The following is a 27,712-nucleotide window of genomic DNA, read 5'->3' on the forward strand; positions in this document are numbered from 1 at the left end:
TCACAAAGAGGCCAAGGTCAAGTTGGGGAAATAGGATAAGCCATTCCTAAACCACCATATTCGAGAGTCACAGTGCATGTTCACTTATTAAAGGCTCTCAAAAGCACTCCAGGAAAGCAATGTGTTTGATTCAAGTTCCTCAATCTTATGCAGACATAGAACTCACTCTGTGAAACATCTTATTGGAGTTACTAACGCAGTTCTTCCTATTAGGTCAAGAGTTTGCAAGGGGCAAGGGCTAGCCGCTCTGAGAGATCCTCTCCTCTGCTTTCCTCAACTTCAGCATCTATAGAAGGCTGATAATTAATGTCTGTTAAATTTTAACCTATTCTTGAGGCTATTTTGACAAAGGTATGTGGCCCATGTTCTGGCACACACAGAGGTAACTAAAAAGATGTCTCCTAACACTGTCTATATTAAAAATCAAGAAAAAATTGTTTTAGGTCCTAGAGTCAATTTGACATGGCGGCACATCTGGTTTGAAGATGATAGAGATTAAAATCAAGTTTAAAGTTCAGTGAATCATATCTGGAAACAGTATCACTGTTTCCTACTGCTGCTTATTTGCTCTAGGTCTTTGAAGTCAGCATCTTCCTTTCTCAGGCCCTTAGTTCCTTCATGTGAAAAACAAAACAACATTCTGGATGATAAATGAAAGCCCTTCCAACTCCATGAATTTGGGTTCTCAACCCCAGAGAGCTGACATTTGTAGTCATCGCTAAGTTGTATGTTTCGTTCACTGTAATGCTATATAAATATGTGCTGGAAAGCCTGCAGAGGTGGATTCATAAAAATGAAAGGGTTGAGAAAGCCTGCTGGGAGTGTGCCATGGCCAGCCATGATGACAGATCATCTGTCCCCACAAGCCACCTGCAGCCTACAGCTGTGTGAGCATCTCCCGGGATTGTCTGGACAGAGTTTTAAAGCTGCACTTATAGGGGTCTATTACACACTTCACTTAGTCTTTGCATTCCGTAGGTATCTACATCACTGAAATGAGGAAATGAGAGAAAGCAAGATTTCAGATGGTCTCGTTATTTGCATTGCTTAAAATTGACACCCAAGCATCCATGAAATTGTGTTCATCAAGGGGCATCCCCAGGAACCAGCCATACACAGAGCAGCATCCAACCCCAGCAAGAGGATACATGGTCCCCAGTCCTTTCCATGAGTTTCTCAGATTAAATAGCTATGGGAATGGCAACTGGAAAGACCAGCAGGATCCTGAACACACTTTGAACAGGAAGAGACTTAGCATGTTCACACTACAGAGATGCGTGCATATTTTTACCTCAAAATATACTTAGAAGAGAGTGGACATACTGGTTCAAAAGCTGTATTTATCGTGTGTGAGCATGATAAAAGGAATCTGGGGGAATGAGCGTGTAGCTCTTCATTTCTGATGCAAACTCTGACTCAGAATAAGATAGGCTACATTAAATTGTATTTGCTAAATACAACTGTTTTTTAAGACTACCATGTATTCCAGCAACCTTGACACCAGTTTCTGGGAGTTGCTGCTGAAGCCATTCTGTATCCACAGAACCCAGTATAATCGAACATTTTCCCCCAGCACTGAGTCAGTCCCGACCCATCCCCCTCCAAGAAATTCCCCCTTGAGCCCTCCCAGCCACATCTCATTGTCTGGCATGTAGGCCAAAGGCTTGGGAGCAAGCAACACCTGAGTTTGAATCTTGGTTTCACTCATTTCTGGTTATGTGGCTTTGGTCAAATTATCTAACTTTGAAAACCTCACCTATAAAAATTTTAAGTGTGGCAGATAAGAATCTCAATGCACAAATTTAAAAATTGTCTTTTTCACATCCAGCCTGGTTTCAGTTCAAGCCCCCAGTCCACCTGAGTGGGGGAGATTTAACCACTGCTAATTTACATTTCTTCAATTTCTGTAGGGTGCTGGCTGATTGCAGAGAGATTTATATGGTGCTAGAGTTTTCAGCAGGGCCTCCAGGAACCTTTCCACGCATTGTGGAAATTGTGCCCACCTGTTTTGATTCTCAGTCACTAATGGTCTCAGAACTGGCAGCTGTCTTGGGATCGCCTTACTTAGGGGCACACAAATATTTCCGCTGCTTCTCATTCTTCCTCTGTAGAAACATCCGTGGTCCATCTGCCCAGCTGTACCGGGCCAGCATTCCTTGCTGGCATCACACACACCCCTGCCAGGGCTCAGTCCAGGAAGCAGGCTTCAGGTGTCTCCGCTCTGTACCTCGGATGTCTTCTCTGTTTCCCTGCCACAGCCACACCCACCCCCATGTCTGGGGTTTCCTTTATGACTCTGGGGGGAGGCCAGATTCTCTTCTTCTGTGTTTCCCCAAAGGTTAATCTATACCCAGATCTCCTCCACCCTCCTCATGGTTTAGGCTTCTGGAAACCACACCAAGCAGAGACTCAGCTCTAGGCCCCTTCTACTCTTCTGTCTGCCATGACCCTCCCTGCGACAATGAGCTCAAAGCCAGGCTGTATTTAGATGGAACGTAAGGTAGAAGAAACAACTAGGGAAAAAGTAAAAGAACAGAAGCTAAGACTTCAAACATACTATCCCTCTGCTTAAGGATTAAATAAAATAGCATGTGAAAGAACTTGTCATGTTTCAAGGGCCTAACAAATGATGGTTATTTTTTTCCCTCTTACCTGTTGGACACATTGCCTATATCAATTGTTTGGAAATGAATCATATCCTGCCTTAGAACATCTATCATACTGGCAATTTACTCATATTTCTATTTTATTTTTGGTGTCTATATGTTATTCTCTCAAATGAATGTAAGCTCCTGAAGACCATGGTTCACATCTTAAATTAACTGAATCTAACAGAAGGCTAGTCATACAGAAAATGCTTTAAAAATGGGTGCAGATCTAGCATCAGAAATCCAAAATCATGTTTGCAAACACTTAAGGAAGATTCTTTATGGAAAAAATGAGGTTATTTTAAGATGATTCATAAGCATGTTTATGTCTAATTGTTAACCAACAGAGGAGTCACGTGGCCTATGCAGACACCCTAGATATTCAAAGGAAAGATTTTTTCAATGCATCTTTTATTTTTTTTAAATCCTGCTTCACAACCACCCGAGTGGAAATATATTTCAAATTTTATACTGGCCTCCTATTGAAAAATGCTCATTGAATCAATTTCCTGGAGCCTTGTCACTGATAAATAGAGTGCATCACACATCTGATATTCTTGAGTCAAAAATATAGAACCTGAGTGTATTTTGCTGAGAGAAGATGGCTTGTAGGAAACTGCCTTAGCATTCAAGACAGTCACAAAGTTTGGCCTTTGAGGCTAAAGCTGCTGAGTGACCAGTTGAAGAGGGCTACAGGATAGATCCTAATGGGCTTTCTCTCAGTCTCATTCTAGGCCTGGTTGCCTGGCACCACCAGGAAACCTCGGCTGGTCCTGTGCATGGATGGATGTATTCACATTATAGGAACATACACTTTACCACTTCCTACCGGTGTGGCTTTTGGTCACCTACTTCCCCTCTCTAAGCCTAAATTTGTTCATCTATCACTATAGAATGAGTATCTACCTCCCAGCAGTTTTATGAAAATTCCATGAGATGATGTATGCTGAGGATGTCACATGGTGTTGGGTACATATTGTATGCCCAGTAAATGATAGTAGTTGTTGTTGGATTTGCTGTTCCAAGGAGGAGGAGGCTAAGAAGAGATCACCAACCGGATGCCCTGGAAAGGGGCAGCTCCACTAGTCACACACAGGCTCACACCCTCCGCCTGCAGATCAACAGAGATGCCCCTTTGCTGGGACAGGAACATGCTAATGGCTTGAAGGAGCACTTTATGCATGGCGGCACTGAGGATTTAAATCAGAAGACCCCAGTTAGTGTCCCCATAGCCATGGGCCATCTCAACTAATTCCTCAAAGCCAAATCTGTTTAGAGCTTTTTGTAAACTGAGCACCTCAAAAGAAACTTATCCTTTATATTCAAAGTGAAGATGCTTTGGGTGGCAAGTAATAACACTGTTGGTCAAAATGGCTCAAACCATAAAGATGGATGAGTGGCACTCCAGGCTGAGAACGTCCCAAGGCAGAGCAGGGAGCAGGGCAGCTCATGCTCTGCTCTTCCCTGCTGGGGCTCTCCTGGCACTGCCCTTCTCCATGCAGGGCCTTGGTTATCACCAGTCTGCTGGCAAGATAGCTGCAACAGCTGGCCTCCCATCTTCCCAGAACTGAGTCCAGGAAAGAGAGCAAGAGTTTGTTCCAGAAAATTTCAGAAGAGGAAAAATGGACGCTTTTTATACAGAGGTTGACAATCAACTCATTTCATGGTACTGGCCTCAATTTGTTCTCATGATTCTTCTGGATCAATTCCTGTGGCTTATTGAATGCCAGGTGATGGCTTCATCCTGGGTTCCAGGTCCACCCCTCAATCAATAGCGGGTGCAGCAGGGATGGAATAATCTAATTAGCTTGAACTAAAGAGAGTCTGTCTCTGGAACTCAAGTCAATACCCTAAACTTTAGGGCTGCCTTTAGCAAGAAGGGAGGAGTGAGATGGATATTGGAAAGACAACCAGTGCCCACCACTCTGCTGATATTTAACTCACCATCTCCTTCAGTTCAAGCAAACAATTACAAAACATCTGCTATGTGCCAGGCATGGTGCAGGATGCCAGGAAATTGCAAGATGCCCGGTGTTGTTGACAGGAATAAATGAGCCGACTTATGCAAAGTGCCTGTTGCAGCACTCAGCCCCTAACACTTGCTCAGTATTATCTTCATTAAAATGAATAATGCATAAGTGATCCCTGCCATCCAGGAGGGAAAGACTCAAACTAATAAATTATAACAGTGTGCACAGAGTGACAAGAGTAAGCCTGCAGGTGGCACAAAGGATAGAGATCACAAGAGGAGGGCTCAAGAGGCCCAACCCCACAAGAAGCTATAGCCCAGTGGTTCTTAACCTTGACTTCACATTCAATTCACCTGAGAAGCTTTTAAAACTCCCCATACCAGTTAAGTCAGAATCCCTGGGGATGTGACCCAGCACCAGGCATCAGTTTGTCTTTTTAAGGCTCTCCAAATGATTAAAATGTGTGGCCAAGGCTAAAAACCACCATATTTTAGGCTACTGAAGACATAAACACCTACATGCAAACCATTAGCTAACAATGCCAGGTGGTGAGGGGTATGTTAAAATGAATGTTCCAAGGCTCAGGGTGGGGAGGGGGCAGGCTCCAGGCAGGGAGAGGCTATGCAGGGAAGGGGACTCAGGGATAAAGGGAGACACATGGTGGGCAGAGGGGGATCATGGAGGGTTTCCATGAGCATCAGGAAACAGGAGGCTTACGGGGCCTTGAAGAACTGTGAGATTTGCCCAATCTAAGCTATTTAGGGTTGGTGTCTCAGTGTAAAGAGGAATGGGTTTAAACAAAGACATATGGGCAGACGTGGAAGGTATATGGATCTGGATTCAAACAGGAGAGAGAAAACTGTAATTTCAACAGAAAACCCTTTTTAAAAATTATAAATATAGGGATTGGAGTAACCTAGGATTAGTGGGTAAGAACTCTAAAGAGAACTCTAAAGAAAATAGGAATAGAATATGTAAGGACCATCCACTACCCTCAGGGCTGAAGTAGAGCACCCCAGAAAAAGCCAGCCCACCCCCAAGCTGAGGTCTAGACTTGGTTGGCACAGCGTAACTTGAAGAATAGCAGAGAAGTCGCTGGGGTGTCATGTGTTGGAAATCTGGCCTGTAGGGAGCCAGAGAAGACTATCACAGAAGGTGTCTCACTGGAGCACACTCTGTTAGCAACTGCTGGCAGCAAAGAGGGCTGGGGAAGCTGCTGGCCAGGTGGTGCAAGAGCCAGGCATTGGGGAAGCTGAAGGAGCCACCAAGAGAGCCCAGGAGAACCTGGAGGCAAAACCCAGAAGTGTGCCCTAGGAGCAAACAGAGGCCCAGAGAGCTTATGAAATCTTCCCAGGAAACTAGCAAAGCTAGAATTCAACCCAGGCCCATCTTTTCTATGTGTTGCTCTTCTGTGAACAAACAGTAGTACAAGATCCAGGCTGGGAAGGTTGCTCAGAGATGGAAGGAGCCTGTGCTCAGCAAAGTCAGTGAGGAAGGTCTCCTAGGAGAGGTGAGGCTTCAAATGGACCTCAGAGATCCGATTTGGAAAAACAGGGAGAAAAGAGGAGGGAGTGGATTCCAAGCTGGCATTGCAACACAAGCACTTGGAACACTTGCCCACAGGTAAAAGGGGACCTGAGCTCCCACAGGACTCAGCACAACCAGGAGGGAGTATGACAGAAAGCAGGCAATGAGAAGAAAGCCAAAGATAGAAGCACAGGAATCAGGGAAGTCCTCTTATGTCAAAGGCCTTGAATTTAAGCATATGTGAAATCAACACATTGTGAGAAAGCCAGAGCTCATAAATGCAGCATTTCTAGTACTCCTCAGTCACATGCCAAGCTCTCAGTGGAATGTAGGGAAGCAAACGCCAGCTTTGAGTTCAGACCAGAACTAGAGCTCCAACTCCAGTGTTTAGCTCTATGTCCTGGAGCAAGCACCTTAACGTTTTTGAGTCTCAGGGCTCTGCACCTGCCAGGTGAAAACAATGCCACCACATCCTTGCAGGCTTATTCAGATGAAGTCCCTGGCAGAGAGACTGGCACAAAGCAGGCCTGGAGTTTAATCAATGACAGCTCCCTTCTCCCTATTTTCACTCACTAGAGCCCTCCAGTCTCCTAAGACAGTGTGCCCTTGAAAATAAACTTTAAAATTCAGAAATGCCAGGATTCCTAAATCTGGCGCTGCCAGGGAACGCCAGGGTATTCGCAGCATATAACTTCTTACTGAGATTCTGGCTACTGTGTTCATCACTCAGAAGGAAAAGCTCAGGTCCAGGGGACAGTCAAGGCGTCTTCAGCTGCATGGGCAAGTGGTGCCTTGAGGTACTGTTTCCTACCCAGTCTCCACAGGGCAAATGATGCTGTTTGTTTTTTCAGGAGGAGAAGTCACCAAACCGCGGTTTGCTCAGTTCTTTCATGGAAGCCTGGCCAGTCTCACTATCCGCCCTGGCAAAATGGAAAGCCAGAAGGTGATCTCCTGCCTGCAGGCCTGCAAGGAAGGGCTGGATATTAATTCCTTGGAAAGCCTTGGCCAAGGAATAAAGGTAAGGCAGGAGCTGGCATCACCCCCAATAAGACAGTGATTCATGATGCCCAGCCTGCGCAGTGCCAGTACGCGCCGGGAAATGGAGCTTCCTGGAACGTTACACAGAAATGAGTCCATGGCAAAGGTGCGGCCACAAGATGGGGCGTCCAGGGGGAGATTAGTAACCATGACTTCCACAATGGACTTCTCCTGCCATCTTCCGAAACTCCTAGATCAAGCCCTTGTGTATGTCAGTCCACTACACAAAAGCAGGCACATGTTCAATATCCACCTGGAGGAAGTTGTTGTATTTCATTTGCGCGTTAGTTAGCTGCTCTGTTGTTTATTTGGCTAAAGGAACTGAAGGATACAAGGATGCATTTCAAAAGCATAAAAAGTAAACAAAAACTTAGGACCTTGTAAAATACAAATTAAAAAGAAAGTGAAAACCTGGGTGGGGTAAAATTAGAAAGCAGGTATGGAGGTCATTCTGTCTTACATTGTTGCTTCAAGGCCCAAGAAACATGGGCCGGCGTGGTGGCTCATGGCTCACACCTATAGTCCCAGCACTTTGGGAGGCTGAGGCAGGTGGATTACAAGGTCAGGAGTTTGAGACCAGCCTGACCAACATGGTGAAACCTCATCTGTACTGAAAATACAAAAATTAGCCAGGCGTGGTGGCATGCACCTGTAATCCCAGCTACTCAGGAGGCTCAGGCAGGACAATCATTTGAACTCAGGAGGCGGAGGTTGCAGTGAGCCAAGATCGCACCACTGCACGCGAGCCTGGACAATAGAGCGAGACTCCATCTTAAAAAAAAAAAAAAAAAGAAGAAGAAGAAAAAACATGAAGAGTTCATGATTGTTATTGTTTATACAAAACAATTTTTTGCATGATTTGTATTGTTTATGCAAAATAGAAATATTCAAATGATCTCAGAGAAGCAAAGCTTCTCCTGACTGAAGCTTCTCTCATTTTCTCATTTGAGAGAAGCTCCTCCTGAAGGGTGCAGGGAGGGATGTGACTGACTGTGGCCTCAGCAAGCACCCTGACAGCCAGGGTCACTTTCTAACCTCACCTGGACTTACAGAGTGAGCACATGGTGGTGCCAGCCCACGAGGTCCTGAATAAAGAGCAGAGCCAATATCACTGTAGCTCCCACTCAATCATAGTGGACCCCAGTGTGAAAAGACAGGCCCTTGGCCTCCTCTGGAAGTTGGAACAGACCAGCCTGTGCCTCCTGGAGCCCAGGACAGCCCCATGAAGCCCCAGCAGCTGTGAGGATTTCTGTCCTTGGTCATTTCCCCAGAGAATATGACAAAAGCAGAGGTTTCTCAGCTGGCCTAACATCCCTGACCCAGCACTGCCCATGGGCAGCTCTGCCCTGCCCTGGGCCTGCCTCTCCTGGACAGGGAGTCACCACTCCAACAGAAATTTCTAGATCAGTAGCCTACTGCTAGTCACGCTCTGGTGCTGGATACCCTTGGAAAAGCTGGTGGTCTGAGAATATTCTTTAAATTGTAGCCACTTCCATAATCATTCCATGGACATGCTAGTATTCTGTTATAGGCTGGGCTCTGAGATGTGAAAAGAAATGGCCTGAGGAACTCTGTGACCCAAGCAGACATTTGTAATCCAGTCGATGACTACCACAATGATTATGAACACTAACATTTACTGAGGGTCTCCCAAGTGTCAGACACTATTTGTTCTAAAAGTTTTATGGGTATTGATTCCCAGAACACTCTCATGACAAAGGTACCGTAAATACTCCCATTTTGTACATGAGGAACGAAAGACTGAGGGAGGTGGGAACTTGCATAAGATCCCAGAGTTAGTGATGAGTAGATTCGGTCCCAATCCAGAGATCCAGCACCTTGGAGAATGGCAGTCCAGGAAGGCTCCTTGGATGAGGAGATGAGGCCTGAGTAGAATGTTGAAGAATAGGTAGGAACCAGCTAGGAAAAAGGCAGGGGTGGAGAGGGGATGGGAAAGAGGGAAGTCATTCCAGGCAGATCCAAAAATGTGAGTGATGAAAGAGGGCTGAGGAATAGCACAGTATTCACTAGAACTTCAACAAAGCCAGTGTTATGAGTCCCAAACTGAAGGAGGAAAAAGGTGGAAGGTGCCAGAGAGGTAGGCAGAGGCCACATCAGAGGCTTTCTATTAACCGTGTTTAGGTGTTTATGTTTTTTCTTTTTTTTCTGTCAACAGTGGGGAACCACTGAAGACTCAGGCAAGGAAGCATGATCTCAGCATATGTGGGGTTTAGGATGCTCACTCTGGAGACTGGGGAAGATGGGAGGAGTACAAAAGTCATGGCAAGGCAAGATTGACTTTCCAGAACAACATTTAGCATGGATTAGATACACATAGTTGTTCTCAGTAGCTAATCACTTGTCATTGGCACAAGCTCAAAAGACTATCTCATATGGGAAAGGCCAGTCTTGACGTACTGTTTGTGTTGCTTCCTTAGAGTTTTGTCAACCCAGTGATGCAAAAATCTATCCTCCTAGTGTCTTCTCTTTTTTTATTCTAAATTTACTCTTTGCATCTGCATAGATCTTCTCTGCTCTGAACTGTTCCAGGCAGGCACAGTTTCAGGGTACTGGGCACCATAGAGCAAAAACACAAAGATGCTGGGCTCAAAAGTCATGCCTTTTTAAAATTATAAATTTAAGAACCATAGCAATTTCTACAGAGTCATCATAGCCTGTGAAAAGAAGAGGTGCTGAAATAAGTGGCACAAAAACCTGTGGGGACTGAGGAGGCTAATCTGACTTTTCAGGACACTCCCCGTTTATAACCAAGTCACTGCAAATGATCCTCTTCCATTCCTAGGGCGTGGCTGGTAAGAACTAGAGCACCGTTTGAGAAGTTAATAAGATGCCCAATTTACAGAGCACCCACTGGGGGCTATTTTATGTTCATTATCCCTACTTCTCACAACAAATTAAATACTATGACCCCATTTCAAAACTAAGGGGACTGGGGCTCAGGGATTTGTCCAAAATCAGTTCATGCTCTTTCTTCCATACCAGCAACTCAGATTAGAAGACATTCTTCAAATCATTAAAACAAATGTCCTTCCTTTCCTGCCTCCCTTTACCCCTCATGTCATTTCTGAATAATGACTATTATTTTATTTGCCAGTTACTGCCCTCCTCCCACCTCTCTGGCTGGTCGAGGGAAGTGAGGCCCTTTTGTGATTAAGGAAATTCTCTGTCTGCTCACAGGGACCAGCCCATGTTTCTTGCTTTACCTGTCTTCTGAATCATGCCTATTTATGAATATTTCTCCAGCATGGCTAGAGTCCTAAAATGCTTTAGTGGCTGCTGTATTGTATCCGTATAAGATACTGTGGAATCACCACATTCCTGAGTAATACTCTGTTCTGATTTACATAGCACAACCCCTGCCAATTTGTCATCTCCATCATGTGGAAGAGTGGGAAAGAGCAAGAACTTTAGAACTAGACACTCCTAGGTTCAGATCACTGCAGGAGGAAAAAGGTTGAAGGTGCCAGAGAGTTAGGTAGAGGCCACATCAGAGGCCACCTAGTAATCATGTTTAGGTGTTTATGTCTTTTTCTGTCAACTGATTATTTATTAGCTGGGTTACCTTGCGCAAGACACATTAATCCTTTAAGCCCAAATCTCTTGTGTATAAAATAATATCATTTATCTTGTAGTGATATTATAAGAATTTAATTATATATCTAAATATATATTTATCTATATATAATATATATTTTATATATTTAAGTATATATTATATATTTTAGTATATACATAATATATCCTAGCAAACCTAAAAGACTCTCAACAAATCACAGTTCCCTTTTGTGACAGAAGAACTTCTAAAGTGGCAAATCTTCATCTGGCCCCAGTCACAGAAATGGTTCAGCTGAATCTGTAAGTCAGAAAAATCAGAGTCCAAATTTTGACTCTGGTATTTACTTAATATGGACCATGGGCAGGCAGGTGTCAGAGGGAGCAGCAGGGTTCCTGTCAGGTCATAGCCAGCCTGCTCTCAAGGATCAGGCCAGGGCTTTGATCAGGGACTTCCCTGATGGTCCAGCCTGCTGGGGTGCTAGAGATGCCAGTCAAACCTCTAAGAAAAGCCCCTAATAAGAAGACCATTCTGCAAGGGCTGTCTAGCACCTTCTTGGCTCAATGAAAGGCTATGGTCACAGCACAGATACCCAAGGGTGAGTGAGCAATGTCACCCTTTGCTGGGGCCCCTAGCTTGCCACCATCTCCTGCCCTGGTACAGAGGCAAGTACAAAGAGGTCCCCTGTTTAATCAGACACCCACTCACAGAGCTGGGAATACCACAGTTAAAAAAAAAAAAAAAAAAAAAAAACACCCAAAACCTGCTCTGGAGGTTTTATTGACCCTGCAAGAACTATGCTGCTGGCTAGGCCAGTGCCCACCTTCATGCTCTGTGACAGACCTCCCAATGCTGTGGCACAGACCAGGGTATTAACTGAGATCCAACACCCTCTCTCTCCTGGTCTCTCTCCATGTGGCTGCAGAGGGATTGTGCCCTCTGCTGATTGCCACAGAATACTGCTTATCCGTCCCTCTAGAAGAACCTCTTGATTTTCCTATGCAGCCCTCATGTGAGGCTCAGAGACCAGCCTCCACTGCATACCTGTCATCTACCTCATGCTTTTCATGTGCTAGACCCTGCAGAGATGCTGAGGAAGTCAGTAGCCCCTGCCCTTGAGGTGCTCACAATCTGCTGGAGGATGCAGACAGACAGACAGATAGTAACAGCACAAGACTCTGCTACAGGAGGATGGTGCAGGGGACAAGGCTGGAGAAGAGGGGCAGAAAAACCTTTTAAAACACAGATGGTATTTGTAGAACAAGGACCTTGAGTCTTCTCAAATCTGAAACTGATGACTTGCGAATACTTCAGAACTAATCATGACTCACTAGTGTGAGGCAGCTCCAGGAATAAGCACTCTAAGCTGGTGAGGCCTTCCAGGCAAGAGAGATGCCAACTCAGACACTGACTGTGGCATCAACCATGCATATGCCTGGGGGCTCCAGGATCTAGCCCCAGTGAGTGGTGCTCATGGCCAGATGTCACGGCTCAGAGAGACAGCGCTCCTCAGGACTTGGAAGGACAGAAGAGAATCGTGTCACAAGGACACAAGAGCAGTGAAGGCTGGGCACAAAGACTCAGTGCTGGCATAATTACAATAGTAAGAATGATCATCCAAACTATCATATATTTAATATCTTGTAAGTGCTAGAAACTTTATATATATATATAATTTCATTTAAGACCCACACAGGTAGATATTAATTTCACCATTATTTAAATGAGGAAATGAAGTCTCAGAGGGGAAAGGAAATACTCCAAAGTGGTGCTTTGTACTAGAACTGGAATATTACAGTCCACAAAGCCCATGCTCTTTTAAAGATGCCTTACGACCTTGGGGAAGTGAGAATCAGGCCTGGGACGTGCTAAATTTTCCCAAACAGGCTAAGCTGTTACAGTAGCATATGATCCCCAAACCTCAAGCCTCGCTGGCTTAACATGACAAGTTTAGTTTTCTCCTATACTCAGCTAGTGAGGTGGGGTGGGGTTTCTGCATAGAATGCTGCAAGCCACTGAAGTGGAGGAAAAAAAGAGGCTCGAGCATCTTACAGGGTGTTTCACTGCCTCAGCTCAGAAGTATGATACCTCACTTCCTCTCCTGCCCATTGGCCAGAGGTAGTCATGTGACTCTGGCCACCTGTGGCACAAGGTGGCTGAGAAGAGTAGCCTCCGCAATGCCTAGGAAGGAAAGGAGGACAGGGTTTGGTGAGTACTGATAATGACTCCCACAGAGCTTCACTAAAAAGACAAGTAAAAGAAAGAAGTCCCTTTGGGGAGTGACAGGAGATGATAGTGAGTACAATGTAGGCTGGAGACCCTTCACTCATTCATCTAACAGGGTATTTTAGAACACTAAGGCTAAGTTCTGGGATTCAGGGATAAGAGGCTCATTCAGAGATAAGAGGATACAATCTCTGTGCTCATGGGCTGCTGTCCACTGTACTGTAATAGTGGTGTTACCATTTTGTAAGTGCTGTAGGAGAAAGGCACCAAAGTCCAGTGGGAACCAAAATGAGAGAAGCTGGGAGGCCTTATGAGTAGGTAACAATGAAACACACATGTGATGATCAAAGGTGACAAAGATTGAGCTATCAATCCTATTGGCTAGGGGACACCATGCAAGGGATTTAGGTGGTTCCGTGTCACCAATAGTGCTCATGAGACATCCAACTCCTGTTTCAGTCCAGACACAGAACAGAACACCAAGACATTCAAGTCAGATCAGGGAAAAGTTAATATACATTTTTCCTTAAACCTATGAAAAGATATACTCAGCTCCTCATACTAAGAAAAATATACATTAAAACTACACTAAGATGGCATTTATCATTAACAGATTGGCAAAAGTCCTGACATCTGATGGCATACTGTGTTGCTGAGGAATTGAGAGAAGCTGCATTCATACCCTGGTGGAAGGAGTAAGCATTGATATAATCTCTAGCAATGAAGAAGTTGGCAACATTTATCCAAGTTAAAAGTGCATATACTCTTTGACCTAGCAATTTCACTTGTAGTGATGTATCCTACAGATGTGTTTGCACAAGATTATTTATTCTAACATTGTCAGTAAAAGATTAGAAATAACCCAAATGTCCATACTAGGAAACTGGTTTTAAAGATTACAGTTTATCTATACAATGGAATACTTATACAGCTACTAAAAAAGAATAAGGAAGCTTGTCATGTACTGATACAGAAAAAGCTCCAAGATATGAGCCAAGTAAAAAATAAAGTGTGATACATTATGTAATGAGATAGTTTGGATATAAGAAAGAAGAAAAATGGAAATCTATATTCACTGATTATATATTTATAAGAATGAGTATAACTGTCAGTATAAGCTAAGTTATGCTACAGTAACAAATTATTTAATATCTAAGTGGCTTATACAACATTTTATTTATTGCTCATGCTTCATGTCCATTATAGATTGGCTGCAGCTCTGATCCATACCTCCCTCACTGTGAGATGCAAGCTGATGGACCAGCCCCTAATGGAATGTTGCCAGTTTCATGGCAGAGAGAAAGAGCTGTGGCAAACCATGAACTGGTTATTAAATCTTCCATAGGGTATGAATCAAACAATATTTCTGCCCACATTTAGCTGATCAAGCAAGTAACATGACCACTGCTGAGTGCAACAGGGCCAAAATGTATATCCTGCAGGGAAGGGTACCATAAGTCATCTGATCAAGCTTATTAACAATAGGGCAGACATGTATAAGTCTCTCACGGGAGGGGAAGCAACTAACTGTGAACAATAATGCAATTTACCACTAAGAAACTAACATAATAGTGAGTACTTGTGGGATGTGACTGTGGAAACTGAGTAGATGGGAGACAGAAAGAAGATAGCTACTTTTCACCTAGAACATGTGTACATTTGAACCATGTGAATATATTAACTATTCAAAAGAGTAAATAATTTTAAGTTAGGTAGCTACTTAAAAAAGATCCATGTCTCCCTTTCCTGTGCCATGAGCATTCAATATATAATCTGAATTCACAGATATGTTTCTGATATTTTATCGATAGCATTTCCTAATAATTCTTGCTCAGAAGTGTGTCAAAGTCAGTAATTCAGGGCAGTACAAAGGCAGTTTTTTCCCTGCCTCATTCCAAGAAGAGTAACTGCTATGGGGACATGGAGAGGGCAAGAGTCTATGTCCAGCTTGAGTACCCAAGTGACTCAGTGGGGAGAATCGCCACTACATGGCCTTTGGCAAGTGTGGGATACCAGGGACTCGGGATGAAATGGATGGATAACAGGGCTGCTGGCAGATGTGTAAGCAGCAGGTGAGTGCAACTCATGGGAAACCAGTGTGTAGCACTCGAAAAGCAAGACAAAAAATTAGATCTGAGAGAGAAAGAAAACCATTAACTGAAAAATGAGCTTGAAGGTTGGAAGCTAAGAAGATAGGGCGTGGGTCAGAAAATGGAGTGCAAGATGAATTTGGGGAGCAGTTCAAGGTCAAAGACAAAGACAGTAAAAGGAGTCAACACGCAAGTTCTGAATGGTCCAGACCACCCGGTAGCACAGAGCATGGGCCACTGTTTGCCAAGGGCTGGGCTGTGAGAGCACCGTGGCTGGGTTTTCAATATTCAATCCTGTGGCTCAGACCAATATTACCAGGCACAGTTCCTGGAAAGACTTCATAGGAGAGGGCCACAAAGCCCACCAGAGAGTAGGAGGAACTGCTTGAGAGTTTAAACACTATCATTTGTACACACAAATGGGTCACTGGCAGGTGCTCTAGAGGTGTTTATGGTGACCTTTGGTGCCCTGTATGGACAGGAAGTGCTCCCATAAAACCATGTACATCCTGACCATTCTCTTCGACGATGCTCACTTTTGTCTTCCAGTATCACTTCAACCCCTCGCAGTCCATCCTGGTGATGGAAGGTGATGACATTGGGAACATTAACCGTGCTCTCCAGAAAGTCTCCTACATCAACTCCAGGCAGTTCCCGACAGCGGGTGTGCGGCGCCTCAAAGTCTCCTCCAAAGTCCAGTGAGTGGACACTGATGAGCCTGGGGCCAACTGAGGCAGCAGGGTTGGTCCCTTGGGAATGTTCCCTTGCAAAATAGGATTTGCCTTTCTTCGGCTGTCCTCAACTTCTGCTATTCCTATGAGGATGCCTCAATGGATCTGTGTTCTTGTTTTCTTCTTAAGCAAGATGTTCTGTTGTTTTACCACCTTGAATCCACCTTTCTCATTTTATCCTGTTTCTTATCTAATGCCTTACTGCTTTCTATAAATTCTCAGAGACCTGGGAATTTGAAGTGATCTGGGTATGGGTTTGAAATGTTCTGATTTAAGGGCACAGTGCCTGGTACAAGGAAGTGCTTGACAAATGTTTATTAAATTGAATTAAGTTAACCAACCCAGTTATGTAGAGTTCCTAAATCCTGTAGGTATGCCAGAAAAACAGAAGGCATGGTTCTTGTTTCCAGAGATCAGAGTTAAATTAGAGGATTACTGGAGGCTTTGGATAACTCACTCACTGGCCTATCAAATCACTTCTCAGCCACAGTGGCTACCTTGGAGGGCTGCTAGGAGGGGGATCCCAGGAAAATTCCTGGAAGGTGGAGGTGCAGTCATGCGGCACCTAGAGTTGGAAGAAGGACTCAGAAAGAGAGGAACAAGGATGGGAAAGATGGGTCTGCTGACTGCCACATTGTTGGAGCCTGAGACAGGTGCCAGAAAAAAGCCTGTAGATGGTAGTTACATTCAATAGTTCTAGAACAATGGAGGAGTGCTCCACCATTACAGGCTTAGGGGTAGGAAGCAGGTACCTCCAGGTCAGTGCCACATTAGAGTGAAGATGAGAGAACAAACTGGCCTATGTCCTGCTAAGACCAGCCTTCTGCAAACTGAAGAAAGGTGAGGAGTGCTGTGGGGCTGGCCTGGCACAAGCGGGAGAAAACTGGGAAGAGGAGGAGGCCACCACAGCTCCCACATTTCACCCGCCCATAGAAAAGGATAGAGTAGCTCAGCATGGAATCCATCCAGACTATCCTTTCCTCGGGAACTTTCCCAAGGCATGTAAGGTGATAGCTCTCACCAGCTGAACCCCACCTAGCACTCCCAGAGCATCTGCCTGGCTCTGGGGTCTCCCAGTTTAACCTACATTTAGATGACCAGGGGAGAGGGCTAATGACATAATGCCCCCATGAGGTCTGACGAGAGGTTCAAATCAACCACTGTTTACTGAGCTCAAACCATGATGCAAGCTCTGGTCAGCTTCTTTTCTATACATGTCTGCATTTAATCCTTTACTGTAGGACAAAATTATTGTTATCCCCATTGTATAGATGAAGAAACTGAGGTTCACAGGAGTCAAGTGCCTTGTCCACATTTACCCAGCCCAGAAGTGTCAGAACCAGGCCATGGATCCTTGTCTGTCTCAGACCTCACTCTTGTGGCCACACCATTTCTGCCTCCCAGATAATTGTGTGGCAGTGTATCAGGAGAAAGGAGGGTGAATATGATAGCATTTTGCTCTTATACCTAGAAAAGGCACACGTGTGTGATATCCACATAGAGTCATATCATATAAGCTGATGCAGGAGAGTTTAGCCCTGGGGTCTTGATTAGTAAGATGGCCGTAACCGACCAGGTAGACAACAATTTGCTTACCAACTACTAAAGCATATAACAAGCAGTTGCTATCTAATTAATGTTGCCATTGATTACTTTGTTAAAGGATAATGAAAGGTTTCATGGTTACGTGTTGCGCGTATAGAAAATTCCCATTTCTCTCAGGAGCCAATTTTTCAAGTCCCTAGATCACTAGTGGTTTTGATTATAATGTGGCTTTAAATTTGAATGTCTGTTGACATCCTCAGAGACTCTTAGGCAGTCAGGATGCCTGGTTAAGAACTGGAGGTGGCAAACCTTTATTCCTGGCTGTATGACAGATGGTTTAATTGCTTGCTCATCAGTGCTATGACCGAGGCTGTTTTCCTAGGTGCTTTGGGGAAGACGTATGCATCAGTATCCCCGAGGTAGACGCCTATGTGATGGTCCTGCAGGCCATCGAGCCCCGGATCACCCTCCGGGGCACAGACCACTTCTGGAGACCTGCTGCTCAGTTTGAAAGTGCCAGGGGAGTGACCCTTTTTCCCGATATCAAGATTGTGAGCACCTTCGCCAAAACTGAGGCCCCCGGGGATGTGAAAACCACAGGTACAGGTGCATTTGAGTTTGTGGGGAAGGTGGACTTTAATTTTTTTACAGCCATGAAAACATACTTCAGAACAACAGCATTGTTCATGTAATGTATACATGGCATAAATGTATACATGGCAGCATAATGTATTATAGCAAAACAGACAAAGCTACAAACAAACGAAAAGAATATGAGGGGAATGGATGGTTTAGCAATGAGGGATATGAGGTTGGAGGGAATGCATTTGTGCTAAGTGGTAAGTGAAAAAATGCAAGACACAAAGTTACATAGTACTTACACATAGAATGATCTCAACCATTTAAGGAAAAAAAAAAAAAAAAAAACATAGAAAAATGCCAAGAAGGACGCACACCCTATGCTAACAGGGTTATTCTATGCTAACGGTTATTCTTTGAGAAGCATAGTGAGAGCCAATTTGTTTCTGCTTCCCTTCCCTTTCTGCAATTGCAAAAATGTTCTATAGTGGGCATATATTATTCTGATAATCAGAAGAAAAGCTAAAGACATATAAAGAAAAAATATAGCTGCATCTTTATATATACACCATAAAAGTTAGGTCTCATTCAGTAATATTACTGTAAGCTCTCAGAAAACTTTTAAGTTGTTATTTCCAACAACTTCATTATTGGAAAGGTTTTTCAGTGAAAGAGGAGTAATTTGAATTATCTACCAAAGGGAAACAGTTACACTGAAAGCTATAGTATATGCTGCGGGAGGGGAGGAGAAGAGAAGGAAGGAAACCGGAAAAGGAGCAAGCGAGGGAGGGAAGAAAACCTCCCTTTTGTTACTCTGAGGGAGGTGGGAAATATAAATTTAAGAAGTGTCCTTTGCTTCCTCTTCCAAGAGAATATTTTCAATTCTCCCCTCCCCCTCCAAAAGCCACTGCTAATGATGCACTGGTGCCTCTGGTCCTGAGTCCCCGAAGAGCTGCTGTTCTAATAATCCTAATTACCTATTGACTTAAACCACCCTGGTGCCTAGTGAATGGGGTACTCAAGAGACAGCCCTTCTTAGCTCATAAAAAATAGATGGTGTTTTACCACCTGTCCGGGCAAGGCAGTTCCCTAGTCACAGGCCAACGTGCATTAGGTTGTGTGATCGTCCCTTTTCCCCTGTTCTCATTTGTGGCTAAAATCAGACAGAAATAAAGAAAAGCCTCTGACTTCAGTGGTTGCGGGCCATGACCCAAGTGTCTGGATTTGCTACATCTGACACCAGCAAACAGGCAATGCAGGGAAGAGCAATTATCTGGGTTCACATTTCATCTTCTGTTTATGAGAGGTACAGGCAGAGCACATAGTCAAGTGTCCAAGGGCTATTATTAGTGCCTTTAAATTTTTACTCCTTTTGTTGTTGGAATGGTCATTATTATGGATATCTTAAACAAGTAGGATAATGGCATTTGCCACCAGACCTCAGTGACTGGCTTCAGCATCATCTGCTGCCCCCATTGACACTCTTTATGCTGTCAATACCAAAGACAGGAGGTTCCCCCAACATGCACACACACACACACACACACACACACACACACCCCTCCCTCACGCTCTGTTAGTTCACACCTCTGCTCTGCTCTCTGGCTGGAAGGTCCCTTTCCTTCCCTATCCCTTGATTCCTGGCAAATAACTCTGCCTTCAGCACCTCCCCAAGAAGGCTCTCCCACCACCACCATTCTGACACTCCCAACTGCTGGTGCTTCCCTCAGCACACATTTTTTAGCCCTTGGTGGTAATTTCCTGTTTATTAAACCAGACCAGGAGACCCCGAGGGCTCATCCATGGCCGATTTGCCTCTGGGTCCCTGAACCCAGCACACTCCCTTCTACACAGCGGGAATTCAGGAAACTGCAGATGGAAGATAATACCCATAGTGAGAGAGCCATGAGAAAATGGCAGCCGTGACACACTCCCTACCTCAGGGAGCTCTCAGTCAGCCACAGTGGGAGGTAGGAACAAGGGCAGTATGACCAGACCTGACAAGAAGTCAACAAAAAGCCTGGAAACTGTGAGAAGGTCATTTGAAATAAAGATGCACATACAGCATTGCTAATTATAGACCCTGTCTTAAGCGTATGTTATTGTGCTTTTAGATTTTGCTGATTATACATGAAACCATTGTGACTGACAAGTATTTAAAAATTAAGATAAAGAAATTATATATAATAATATATAATATATACCTAGTGAGAGCAAAAATATTTTTGGTATCATTTAAAAACTTAAAAGATAATTATTTAAAATAATCCATCTTTAGTGAGTTTTTTAAATTTCTATTTTAATAAATGTTTTATGGCCGGGCGCGGTGGCTCAAGCCTGTAATCCCAGCACTTTGGGAGGCTGAGACGGGCGGATCATGAGGTCAGGAGATCGAGACCATCCTGGCTAACACGGTGAAACCCCGTCTCTACTAAAAAATGCAAAAAAAAAAAAACTAGCCGGGCGTGGTGGCGGGCGCCTGTAGTCCCAGCTACTCAGGAGGCTGAGGCAGGAGAATGGCGTGAACCCGGGAGGCGGAGCTTGCAGTGAGCTGAGATCCGGCCACTGCACTCCAGCCTGGGCAACAGAGCAAGACTCCATCTCAAAAAAAAAAAAAAAAAAAAAAGTTTTATAACACACAGTATAAAGAAATAGTCCACTTTATAAATAAATAAATATACTTAATTAAATTATCTCTCTTCACAAGTTTTTCAGTAAAGGAGTGCAAGATCAAAACCACTTGAAGACAATTAGCCTATCATCAGTGAGATGGGGATAGTAATAGTACTCCCTTTAATGTCTATTAGGATTATATTTCCACATGCCTGGCACATAGCACATACTTCATAAATACCAATCACCTTCTTAAGATGGGATTTTAATTTAGGACTGCCAAACTCTGGCCGGCATTCAAACACTCACACATTTCTTTGGGAAATCTGGAGTCATACAATTAGGCAAGGACAACTTGACTGACCAACATGCTAATGTGCTCCCCTGGGAGCACATTAATTAATTATATTAATTTATCAAATATTGATTATTGGTTATATCATATTGACTTGTTTATTAATTAATGATTCAGCTCCATTTGAGCAAGGTTTAGTAATAACTAGTCCATGCTAGTTCCTGGGTTAGACACTAAGGATTCAATCATAAAAAGATAGTGCTTCTGCCCTTCAGAATCTCAGGTGGTTGGGGAGACAGACACATTAGGACCACATGGAGAAAGCTATGAGAGCATGGTGGAAGGCCACTTATCTCTCCCCAAATGAGAGCTATTGCTTATTGAGCACCTACAATGTGCATTGGACACTGTTTTCAATCATCTCAAGACCCTTGCCTTCCTTACAGATGAGGAAACTGAGTGGTAGATAGTTCCTCTAACACTATGCAGCTTCTCAGTGGCAGAGCTGGTATTCAAATCACATCTTTTGGCTACAGTATTCATGCTCTTCCCACTAATTCATGCTATGCAACCTCAGGGCCGCCTGGACATCTGAGCAGTGGATGTGGTATTTGGGATCACACAGACACTGCTCCTGACCCAGCCTTAACCTGGGGTGCAATAACAGAGGAGGAAGATGATTAGCAAGGACTGTTTTCTGAGCTGTCCTTCATGCCTGCGTTTCCCGTGTCTGTCTTCCTACAGCCCCCAAATCAGAAGTCTTAGAGGAAATACTTCATAACTTAGATTTCTGTGATATTTTGGTGATTGGAGGGGACTTGGACCCAAGGCAGGAGTGCTTAGAGCTCAACCACAGTGAGCTCCACCAACGACACCTGGACGCCACTAATTCTACTGCAGGCTACTCCATCTACGGTATGGCCACACTCAGCCCCCTTTGCCCCAAGGGTGTCCTCTTAGAATGGCCTTGTCCAGGGAGACATGAGTGAGACTGCACCTGTGAAGGAGCACTGTGAAGCCCCAGGGACCAGTTGGAGATCCTTGGCCTCAGGCACAGATTTCTAGACCCTCCTCTGGCAAGTTACTCAAGCATCTTGGGGACCAGTCCCACATTTCCACTCCTAGGGAATTCTGTAGAAGCTGGGTGGATGCCTTCTCTTACAATGTTTGATTTCAGCAACTGTCACAGCAACATCTGGAAGATTGAGGCAGTCTGTATGGAAAGCTTGTGCATCAGTGTAATTTTGGCCCCTTAGAGTTTCTGCACATTGTCTGCCCAACATATCTTGAGCTCTTAACCTCAACAAATTTACAAGACCCGCGAGGTCTCATACCACAAGCGCCAGCCTGTCTCCTCTCTTCTCTTCCTCCTCCTTTTCTGCCTTCTGATGACAGGTGTGGTCTCTTGGCACAGGTGTGGGCTCCATGAGCCGTTATGAGCAGGTGCTACATCACATCCGCTACCGCAACTGGCATCCAGCTTCCCTTGAGGCCCGGCGTTTCCGGATTAAGTGCTCAGAACTCAATGGGCGCTACACTAGCAATGAGTTCAACTTGGAGGTGAGTGGGTCCTGCCATTGTTAGGGAAGCCAAGGCTCACCCATTCCCTCATCATTCATTCAGAACTGTTGTAACTGGCTCACCTGCCACTCCTGGGTCAATAGCACCTCTCTCCACTCTTCCCAGGTCAGCGTCCTCCATGAAGACAGAGTCTCAGATAAGGAGCATGTCAACCACCTGATTGTGCAGCCTCCCTTCCTCCAGTCTGTCCATCATCCTGAGTCCCGGAGTAGCATCCGGCGCAGTTCAGGTAGGGTGCCCAAGGGGAGGGACCCTCAGAACACCGGTGGTCATTGTGACTCAAGACTATCTACTCAACAGACAGTTATGTTGTAGCAAACATAGCTGCCCAGAACTGAGGGAGGGAACCCAGCAATGGAGAAAATGTGCCCTGTCTCTGAGACACTCACACCCTCAATAGGCAGTCAATAAGTAAACAAGAAGTTACACAACACACATAATAGCAGAGGTCACTACAAAGGGCTGGGACAGAATTTCAGGCCCAACTCAAAACTATGTCCGGTATGAAGCATTCCATGAGCCCTTTACTCACACACACACACACACACACACACGTATGCACCATATTGCAAAGTCCTCTGCCTACATTTCTGTTTGAGCATTTGCCATATTGTGTTACCATCTGGTGGGCACTTGTATCTGTTTCTACTAAACTCTACAGTGCTTGGCTCTGTGGAAATTTCTTTATAATTTGAGGGGTAAAGCCAGGAATAAAAGAGAATTTTCATTTAATGAACACCTATAGTGTGCCTATGTGCAAACTTACAGATTAATTTACACCTAACTATTACTCTTAGGATAGGAATTATTATGTCGATTATAGAGGTGATGAAAATGAAGCCCAGACAGGGTAAGGTGCTGCTCTAGAGTTCTACAGCTGGAAAGTGGTAGGGCAGACTTTATCCTATGCATGGATGTTTCATTCATGCTCCCTCACAAGAATGAGCTAGGCCTTTGTTCGCCATGTCATGGGAGTTTCTTCCTTGTTCCAGTGGTCCCAAGCATTGCCACGGTGGTCATCATCATCTCTGTGTGCATGCTTGTGTTTGTCGTGGCCATGGGTGTGTACCGGGTCCGGATTGCCCACCAGCACTTCATCCAGGAAACTGAGGCTGCCAAGGAATCTGAGATGGACTGGGACGATTCTGCGCTGACTATCACAGTCAACCCCATGGAGGTGATCCCCATGCAGGGCTGGGAGTTGTGGGAGGGCGCTTCTCCCTCCACCCAGCTCAACCCTTCCTATGCCTAAAGCCGCCCCATACCCCCGCCTTCTGGAAGCCCTGCCCCATCTAGTCCAGCTCCACCGGTTCTTCCTGCCTCTGAGCTCCTCTAGCCCTCTCAACCTGAACAGACCATACCTTCCCACCAACTACATTCTCTGATTTAAAATGTATTCATTGCTCTTACCCCACAAACAGAACCAGAAATTTTGTTAAGGCAAGCAAACACCACGAGTGGCTATGCCTCGTTTCCCCCACAGTATTTAGCTCAGAGCTAACTAACCCTTAGGGACTCAGTACTGAAGTTTTGATTAACTAACAGTACAAATTAGATGGATTTGCTCCATACTGCCTGAAGAGTTCACTCAAAGGCTTGGAACAGATTAAAAGAAAAATATAGCAGCAATGCCTGCCATTTATTGAGCCTCCATTATGCCAGATACTGTATAGAGTGCTCTATATACACCACCTCATTGAATCTTCCAAAATCCTATAAAATAGGAGTTATCATCTTCATTTACCAAGGTGAAAACCAACTAAGAAAAAAAGTAACATGCTCAAATTAACACAGCCAATAGTCAAATTTAAGGATGTCTGATTCTAAAGTCCATATCTTTCCAATTAGCCAACAGCCCCCAGAATCTATCCATGAGTGTCAAGCGAAGCCCTCTACATCATGCCCTTTGCCCATGGGTTCTGGATGATGATAGACGCAGGCTTAGAAAAGGTAGGGGAAGATGATTATCCCAGCCTGGTCCCCAGTTTCCACCTCAGCTGGCCTCACACTCCAATTTCAAAGGCAGTGTGCTGATGTGGCTCAGTTTCTCCAAACATGTGCTGTAGGTAAAGTGCTGAGCTCAGTGCTATACAGACTCCAGAATTTCCACCTTCAAAGAGTTGAGACTTGAGTCTAGAAAACAAGACCACTATAACTGGAGCGGTCTGAGGACAAAGCAAGAGTGTGCCTAACAAGGGCCAATCTTGTGATGTCAAAAGTCAATAAGCTTGAGGAGGAAAAGCCTTCAGGACTGCAACAATCAGGGAAGATTCCTTGAAGGAGGTTGGCCTGGGGGAGGCCTTGAAGAGTGGATAGGATTTGGGGTAAGGTAGAAGGTAGGAGGTAAAAGACAATTCCCAAGAAGTGTCAGGGGAGGGGGTGGGTAGCCAAACAAGGAGAAACAACTTTTACGACCTGGTTCATCAACGCAGAACATAAATCCAGAAATAAAATTTTGCTGGAATTATCCAAAAGCTGGAGTGAGGGGGAATTGGACTGGAAAGGAAGGGGTACAGCCTGAGGACACAAGTCAGGGGATGAGCAGCAAGCATGGAAAGTGAGGACCAATAAATTTGTCCTTTCCAAAGGAATATTTTTGAGGGGAAGCATACCTGAGTCTTTGCTTAAAATGCCTTCTGCTCCCGGGGACACTGCATGCACACTTGGAAAAGAGACACAAGATGAAATGCCATCCTCTCACTGAGAAGCAAACACTAAGGCTTGGACAGCTCTATTTAAATAGGCTCCAGAAATACCTGAAAACAAGCCTTGGCCTGAAAGGTTCAGTAAATGATGGATAGGATTGGCTTCAATGTCCAGCCCATCATTTATACTCAACAGTCTACCTTGAGTTCATGCCTTGGAATTTGCTGCTATTTCAGGCTTTTGCCTTGAACCTTCTAGCTTCCTTTTTATCAGAAGACTTCCCTTCCAGGAAGTCTGTCTCCAGGCTGAAGAGTTTGGCACTAAGAGAAGAAATTCCAAGGGGCCCTAAATGTTTCCTTAATGGATGGAGAAACATAAGCTCCAAAGTGGCCTCTGTTCAGCCCCTGACGAGCATTTCTTTTCTCTCCTTGATATCCAGAAGCATGAAGGACCAGGGCACGGGGAAGATGAGACTGAGGGAGAAGAGGAGGAAGAAGCAGAGGAAGACATGAGCTCCAGCAGTGGCTCTGATGACAGCGAAGAGGAGGAGGAGGAGGAGGAAGGGACGGGCAGAGGCAGACATGGGCAGAATGGAGCCAGGCAAGCCCAGCTGGAGTGGGACGACTCCACCCTCCCCTACTAGTGCCCAGGGGTCTGCTGCCCGGCCCACACGTCCCTTTGGTAAACCCTGACCCAGTGTATGCCTACGTCTATCATACCTCACCTCTGATGTCTGTGACACGTCTGGGAAGGCCTTCTCCAGCTTCCTGGAGCCCACCCTTTAAGCCTTGGGGACTCCCTGTGTCTCATCCATGGGGAAGTTCCAAGAAGCCCAGCATGGCCATCAGTGGGGACTTCAGGGTAGACTTTGTCCTGTAGTCCCCACTTCTGCCCTAAGCTCCCCAGCATCCTGTCTACCTGTCTGCGGAGTCTGCCTTTGCTTTTTCCTGCAGGGAAGAAGGTCCACCTTTGTGTCACTCACCTCCCCAGGCTCAGAGTCCCCAAGGCGCTGGGGTTCCAACTCACTGTGCGTCTCCTCCACACAGACCAGCAGGTCCTCCTATGCTGACTCCAGGTTGCTTCACACAGGGAGGGTGTTTGGAGCTTCACACACCTAAGGTCTTAGTGCTTAACAGTTTAAAGGAAAGTCCTTGTTGAGGCAGAACTAAGTTCACAGGGAAAGGTACACACATTCTCTCTCTCTCTCTCTCTCTCTCTGTCTATCTATCTAGTTCCCCAGCTTGGAGAGCCTTTCCCCTTGCTGCTTTCTGAGACCACATAAGCTTATAAGAAAAGTCCTAAACCAAGAATAGGTCCTTGGCCACAGGCAGGGCCTGATCCCCCATCAGAGCTATCTGAGCCTGCCTGCCTGGGCACCTGCTGCAACCATGCAGCTGCCCTGCCAGGGGCGCTCACCACACAGAACCCCAGGGCCCGGGAGGCATTCCACACAGGCACTGCCCCAGGCGATAGCCACAACAAGCCTAGAGCCAGGAAGCAGAAAGAAATGCTAACCAGATCACACACAGGCTTCATGGTGGGTGCGGCGGGGATGGCTGGGCTCTCCCAGGACAGAGGGGACCCTGAGGTTGGCAAGGCTCTCACCACTCAGCCTCATGGTCCCTTATCTCCTATTTTACACTATTTTCCCTCTTGAGAAAATACGCGCTTTCCAGATGTATTAGAAATGCATGAGCTCCACCGAGTCTACAATGAACGTTTGAAAGTTAACTGCAAGGAATTAGAAGCATATTTGCAATCATTGCAGCTTCTTCTTTCTTCTGCTCATAAAAGGAGGAACACTTTAGATAGAGGGCAAATATATCTGAAAACCTAATTTCTTTTTTTTTGATAAGGAAGTCTTTTCCATCTCCATCCTAACATGCACAACCCGTGAAGAGAATTGTTTCTATAGTAACTAGTCTGCGATCTTTTGTGGCCAAGAGAATAGCAGGCAAGAATTAGGGCCATGACAGAATTTCCACGAAGCTCTGAGAACCTGTTTGTTTCGAATGTCTCAGGTTCCTCTTTGTCCTCAATGTGTACAATCTGTCCCCATCCTTCATTCCTCCCAAAGCTCACACCAATTGGTTTGGCACAGGCACGGAGCTGGTCCCTAGTTAAGTGGCATTTATGTTAAGAAAAAAATAATTCAGAATATCAGTCTTTTTCGTTGTGTCATCAAAACAGCTTAAGAAGGGGACTACTGCCAATGTCCTCTAGTCTGACCTCCACCCAGGGAGGACCCATGGCAGGCCTTTTCAACTTTCTGATTCATGAGGATGACTTTGTGCAGCTTTTCCCACCTCCTAAAGTGTTTTCTGCATCTGTTCCTTCCTTTGGACCTCACAACAAATCCTGTGAAGTAACTGAGACATCTGTTGTTAGACACATTTTTGTGATGAGTAAACTGAGGCTTGGTGATTCAATGTCTTGTTCAGAGTCGTTAAAAAGTATAGACAAGCCCAGACTCCCCAGTTCCACTCCTGGTCCAGGATTCTACTTAGGGGTCATAGGTATGCACCTAACAGACACTGCTGCAAACCTACTATGTGCTAAGCATTCTACCAACGGCTGTGAGAAAAAGAAAAGCTGAATAAGATAAGCTCCTCCCCAACAGAGGACTTTATATTTGCAGAGGGGAAATAA

At 45.0% G+C, this 27,712-nt stretch overlaps 1 protein-coding gene across 1 annotated transcript in view; it reads left to right on the forward strand.

Annotated features, from left to right (window-relative positions):
* The window catches only part of CLSTN2 (calsyntenin 2), a 637,108-nt gene extending 610,996 nt beyond the window's left edge, over nt 1-26,112 (forward strand). The window contains exons 10-17 of the mRNA XM_023192121.1: nt 6,997-7,163; nt 15,623-15,771; nt 17,732-17,949; nt 21,581-21,751; nt 22,251-22,396; nt 22,523-22,646; nt 23,410-23,594; nt 25,503-26,112. Coding sequence (XP_023047889.1) covers nt 6,997-7,163; nt 15,623-15,771; nt 17,732-17,949; nt 21,581-21,751; nt 22,251-22,396; nt 22,523-22,646; nt 23,410-23,594; nt 25,503-25,706 — 1,364 coding nt within the window. The 3' untranslated portion in view covers nt 25,707-26,112. The remainder of the gene's footprint in view (nt 1-6,996; nt 7,164-15,622; nt 15,772-17,731; nt 17,950-21,580; nt 21,752-22,250; nt 22,397-22,522; nt 22,647-23,409; nt 23,595-25,502) is intronic.
* Nucleotides 26,113-27,712: the final 1,600 nt, after the last annotated feature.

This window comes from Piliocolobus tephrosceles, chromosome 2 (assembly GCF_002776525.5).
Source record: "Piliocolobus tephrosceles isolate RC106 chromosome 2, ASM277652v3, whole genome shotgun sequence".
Lineage (NCBI taxonomy): Eukaryota > Metazoa > Chordata > Mammalia > Primates > Cercopithecidae > Piliocolobus > Piliocolobus tephrosceles.